This window comes from Capsicum annuum, chromosome 1, assembly GCF_002878395.1.
Source record: "Capsicum annuum cultivar UCD-10X-F1 chromosome 1, UCD10Xv1.1, whole genome shotgun sequence".
NCBI classification, from domain to species: Eukaryota; Viridiplantae; Streptophyta; class Magnoliopsida; order Solanales; family Solanaceae; genus Capsicum; species Capsicum annuum.
The window spans coordinates 137,659,537-137,665,657 of NC_061111.1; the positions used below are offsets into that span (position 1 = coordinate 137,659,537).

The following is a 6,121-nucleotide window of genomic DNA, read 5'->3' on the forward strand; positions in this document are numbered from 1 at the left end:
AGCTAGGATGCTGAAATCAGATCCTCTTATATACATATAACAGCGGGATACCAATAATGATGTCGAAATGAACCGAATACAATTTACAAGTAATTTATACCTTGTGCCAAATTTCTGATTGCACTTATACATAAGCATTCCACTGAAGAAAAATCAAGCATCTATTTCAAATTGTAACTTTATTTGAAAAGATGCAAGTTAGTGGTTTTATTATTGTACGACATATCTGGGAAATCTTGAAAGGAAAATTAAGAATTGTCCACAAACAAGTGGTTTAAGTATACAACAAACAAACAAAAATAAGAACTCAGTGAATCATTGCTGTTTCGCTCCTGGGCGTCTTCCAACATCAAAGTGGACATCCAGGAGACCTGTTATGCCAGCATCAATCTTCTGACCAACCTTAACAGGACCAACTCCTTTGGGAGTCCCTACAGAAAATCAGTAAATCGAAACACTGAATCAGCTTAACTGTAACAAGAGTTGTATAACTTGAACAAGAGCGTTTTAGTGTTCCCAACAAACTAGGTAAAGTTAAGAGTACTTGCTATTTTAGAAATAGATTAGTAACATAATTAATTACTCAGTGAAATATAGGAAACAGTGGGCTGGGTTACCAAATTAGTTATTAAGATAACCAGCTTGCAGCATTCTCTTAGAAAGAAGATTAGTGTAAAATGAATGATTTTCCTTTGTTTCTCAAGTGATACACAAGCATTGAGCCTATAAGTAAATTACGTAATAAAGAACTCCCAATGGAAGGAAGCCAGGAAAGATCCAAGAACGTAGCAGACCAACCAAAACACACGCCTCTTCTCAAAACCACACACATGTATCAAGAAAAATGCAAGCACATAGAAAAAGAAGCCTAATGACCTCAGTTTATCATTCCAGACCTAGGAGTTGCAAATGTTTCAATGACTTTATTATTAGAATAAACTGCAATGTGATTCAAAAAGGAAAAGAACTTTCACTGAAGGCCATTTATCAACTGAACAAAGAAGTAGCATGAATCATCCTACCAGTTAAAATAACATCTCCACGGAGAAGGGTCATGATAGAACTTATGTAGCTAATCAAATATGGGATCTTAAATATCATATCTCTTGTTGAGCCTTTTTGCCGAAGTTCTCCATCAACCTGCAGAGTAGGCAGATCATTATCAGCTGCAATTGCGAAGACCAACATCAAGCAGGCAACAAGAAAAATAATCACCTTCAGCCACAATTCTCTGTCATGTGGATCTGGCACCATCGACTGTGGTAACTGCAAGGGAAAAAGGGAAAGATGACCATAAAATAATCTCAAACATGATAAATATTCTCCCTCCGTTTCACAATAAGTGAATTGTTGGAGCAATTTTAGTGTTTCAAAATAAGTGAATGGTTCACAATTCAAGGTAAATGTTGGAAATTTTTTCCAAATTTACCCTCCATTAAATGTGCATTGGGAGTGATATATCATGTGTCTTTGCTTTTTGAAGAGGGTAAAAATGGAAAAACATGATAAATTTATGTTTTTGCTTTTTCTTCTAAACATGTGTGCCAAAATCCAACAATTAACTTATTGTGGAACGGAGGGAGTACTGTCTAACTTTAGGGGAAAAACAAAGAAAAATGATAACCAATAGATGGCATAGCAAAACTTCTTACAACTGAGCTAATAGGAGTGAATGTGTCTTGGCCTTTAGCAACAGTCCATGGCAGACCTGCAGACTGTCAGTTTGAATTGGTAAAAGTTGGTATCGCCATCCTTAGTATGACAATGAAGGTCAAATAGTAATAATTGAAGAATAGAAGTAAATACCACAAATGGTCATGGCTATTCAAAATATATGATGCAAAGGAATTCAAACCTTTGCTGTAGCTTGGATCTCCCTCGCAGTCATATCCAAAGCAAGTGCATAGCCTGAAAAAAAGAATTTCCAGCCACCTGACTCAAGTCCACATATTTGTTGGGACAAACAATATAATGCAGGCTCAGAAGAAAAGCGAATGGATGAATAGGTCTAAAGAACGGAGACACAGAAAGAACGAAAAACAATCCCCAAAAAGATTAACCTGGTTTTGCTGTTCCACTGCTTCCATTTTTGAAAACAAAAAGGGTATCCCATAAAATCAACGGACATAGCTAAATAAGCTACTTGAATAGGACCTAAGCCAAGGAACAGCAACCCAAAATTGTAAAGGTGGTATTTATGGAGGTCTTAAATCTATTGCCCAAGAAGTGGCTGATAGCTACCCACACAGATTGGCTGATGTTCGCAACGATCGCAATGTCTGGGCAAGCCTCAACTTGATTTTGTGCTCAAACATAGATAAAACTCTCAAAAAGCAGCCAATGCTCTGCAACGTTCTGTGGCACTGGGTGGAATGTGAAAATTCTCCAACAAAGAAGGAACAGGAAAATAAGCAAGCAAACCGAATTGAATCCAGATTATTACTTCTAATCAATTTCAATCAAAGCCTTGTTGCCCAACAATCTAACTCGTGCAACTTGAGCATCGAAAATCATTTATTGTAGCCTGTAGTTGTAGTATTCAAGAACAGCACTTGCCTTTCATGGGCTTTACTTGGGCAGCCCTTAATGTCCTCGCCCTAATGACTCGATGTTCATATCTAGTTTCTTGTAAGACCAATAACATGGTGGAACAATCGTTCCTAATCGTCCACAGTGCCACTTAGACACGTTACTTCCTCAAATAGGAAATGAGCTTGTCCCCTGTACAGGTCAATCGGTCGTCCCTGTACAGACTATACGCTTGTACCTGTACAGGTCATAGAATCATCCTGTATGACTGAAATGATCTTCCATACACAATATTTGCTTCACAAAGTAAAATTCACAACTCAACTGTGACTTCAGCGCTTCCTTCCCTTTCCAGATCTCCATTTCAGCGATTCTTTCTAAAAATCCAAGCTCCTAACTATATACTCTAATTTTAAGAGTGTGGGACAAAGCATGGAAAAAAGAAACAGCTTGTTCACTGACTTAACTCAACTCCACACAAGAGCCTTCTGGGTCTTCAGCTTACAAAGAACTATGAGACTGATCAAAGAATAATGTCAAGGAGGTGGTAGGAACTGATGTAATGAAACAAGGGTTAAGAAAGGAGGTTGACTGCGGTGTACTATTACATTATAATATTAACAGTAGTAGATCTATGATAGAGGTTTAAACTGGTTCACTGTGGGGGCCTTTCACCAATAGGTGATATGGCAAGAGATGAAATGGAGATCACCACTAAAAAGGAGGATTCCTTTTCTTTAGATTTTCAGGGTAATAAGAACCTTTATACACCCAATATCATGCACGCCATCTATTTATAACCTCAAACCAGTGAATAGTGAAAAAGCTACACTGAGTAGTGCAATTGATAGGTCAGGGGCGCAACATTTTATCTGAGCACTAATTAAAGGCTTGTCAAAGATCTCCAACCAAGAGGCAAGTCAATATCCCTAGAGCTTTCTTTTATCTTTGGGATTGGTAAAGAATTTATGCTGATATCTACCAAGAGAAGACAAACACATCATTCAGTAACACCAATTCAGTACACCCCCGAAACAAAAACTTAGCATCAGAAGAATTAACGTCATTTTCATTGGCGGAAGCACTCTAATTCTCAAGTATTTTCTTTATAAATTAAAATGCAAGTCAAAAGAAAGCTCACAGTAGTAACTTCCTCCAATGTGTAATGCTTTAATAGTTTAGAGAGTAGAGACCATTGAAAAGAGAAAATGAGAACCATGATAGCAGATCAACATCATATTGTAGCCTAATAATGCATTGGATGTCAAAAATTGCACAGATCAACAAACAATAGAGGCACTTTCTTCCTTTTATTAGCTACAATAACAATTAGATATGCATTATATCAAACAAGATTAGAGAGCTAGACTTGCAAAATAAAGTCAAATTCCATTCAAGTTATCAACCTTAATAATCAAAATACAAAATCGAGCAAACAAGGCTTGCCAAATTTGGGAAATGTATGGTATGTTGCATCAAATGCTAAAATAATACCTCCAACATAGTCCATAGCAGTGGCTTCAGGTACATCCCTAGCTCTTTGGTTGATGACAACTGCCAACTCCACCTCGTGATCCAGTGATTCCAATGGATGAGGAACTTCGATTGTCCCTCCATTCTCTAAATACGATGATGTGGGCTTCATAAACAACACCGGCTCCTTCAAAATTAAATCAACATTACACTTTTTAAAAACATAGAATATCACCTTAGAGCCTAGAGGTTGTTTGTATGGGGGATGGATAGACAAAGTTATCCCATGTACCGGATATCTCATGGGATTAGATATATATGGGATAATTTATCTCACCATTGATAGTGCAAATGGCGGAATAACTAATCCCGGGACTAAAACCAGATGCAGGATAAAGTAATCCTACATTTTATCCCAGGATTATTATCCCTTACCCCTTGTACCAAACAACCCTTAAAGCATCAGTTACAGACATGTTCATCAAATACAATGTCGTCAGATAGTCAGATTCATGAACCACTGGCTCCTTCGTAAGTTAAATCACACTACACTTACAGATCACCCAGACATTCGGTAAGAAATATCAATCAACGACGAGTCAGAGAGGGAGAATAACCTTAGGCACGGCGTTGCCGAGTTCTTTGGCGTGAGCGGCGTAGTTACGACCGACGGCAATGATCTTACTGCCGACGCTGAGTAGATTCTGATGTTCTGCCGTTGCGGCGCCGGAGGTGGTCATGTTCCTTGATGAAAATGATTTTGAGATTGCTTTACCGCCACAGCGCACTACGTTTCGAGCAACGGTGAATGTTTGAATTTTCGCATACATAGTATTGTGTATATATATATATGTGTGTGTTTTTGAAAAGTCCGTGCCAACTCTGCACGAAATGGAAATAACCAACAATGTCGAGTAGAAGAAGAGAAATTCTTCTTTGCTGCTGCTGCTTTTCCAAAAATTTGGTTTCCTGGGAACTGTCCTTGAAGCTTGATGTACCACTGGTTAAGCACAACATTTTGTTTAGGCAAAATCCATCGCCAGGCCCTTGAGCACGCGTCATCTTAGACGTCCCTCACTTTTGCCACTTCAAGTAGTCATAAAGTGTATCATTTTAACATCTTTTGCTGAGATGGCAAGATGCGTATATTACACCTCCATAAAAGCGCGTGAAAACCCTTTTTTGACTAATATGGCGCCCAATTTGGCCCACCAAAAGTATATTAACTTATTTTCATTAATTTATACTTTTTTTTCTTATTTCTATCCATTATTTTTGTCAATCTTAAGTTTATTTAATGATGAAAATTATTGAAAAAAATTTTAAAATTCAATACACATTTAGAAGTTCGTCTTGCCAAAAATAATATATTAACTCAACACCCATTAATTTATACTTCTCTCACATTTTTATCCGTTATTTTTATCAATCTTAATTTATTTAACGATAAGAATTATTGAGTGAAATTTATATACGCATTTAAAGGTTCGTGAAGATTAAATAATAAGTACCTTTTTTTTAATCATTAAGGGCAAAATTGATGAAGAAAAATAAAAAATAAGCAACATCAACGAAGAAAAATTAAAAATCAAACAAAATAGATGAAGAAAAATTGAAAAATAAAGCTAAATCAGTGAAGAAAAATTGAAATAAAACAAAATCAATAAAAAAAATTAAAATCGAAGTATAAAAATCAAGAAAAATCAGTGAAGAAAAATTGAAAATCGATGAAAAATTAAAAAATAAAGCTAAATTCGTGAAGAAAATTGAAATCAAACAAAATCAATTAAAAAAACTAAAAATTGAAGAAAAATAGATGAAGCAAATCTGAAAAAAAAATTCGAATCAAAATCGATGAAAAAAAATTAAAGATGACTAAGGTGCGGGTGCGGGTGGGGGGTGGGGGGTGGGGGGTCCCCCTTTGAAAAAGATAAAGAGGGGAAGAAGACTGACAGGATGAGTGGGCTATTTGATGAAAAAATTGATGGGGGAGGGGGTGGGATGGGGGAGGGGTGGTGGGTGGGGGGAGGGATGTTTGAAGAAGAAGAATGGTGGGGTGAGTGGGGTGTTTGAAGAAGAAGACTAGTGGGGTGGGTAGGTTAGGGGAGGGGGAGGGGAT

At 37.0% G+C, this 6,121-nt stretch overlaps 1 protein-coding gene across 1 annotated transcript; it reads right to left on the reverse strand.

Annotated features, from left to right (window-relative positions):
• Positions 1 to 162: 162 nt before the first annotated feature.
• On the reverse strand, positions 163 to 5,040 carry LOC107879874 (probable acylpyruvase FAHD1, mitochondrial). The gene is made up of 7 exons (XM_016726808.2): positions 4,620 to 5,040; positions 4,024 to 4,189; positions 1,856 to 1,908; positions 1,653 to 1,715; positions 1,216 to 1,266; positions 1,023 to 1,140; positions 163 to 431 (listed from the first exon to the last, which is right to left on the reverse strand). Exons 1-7 carry the CDS (start codon positions 4,830 to 4,832, stop codon positions 316 to 318), a joined length of 780 nt encoding a protein of 259 aa, XP_016582294.1. The 5' UTR covers positions 4,833 to 5,040; the 3' UTR covers positions 163 to 315.
• Positions 5,041 to 6,121: the final 1,081 nt, after the last annotated feature.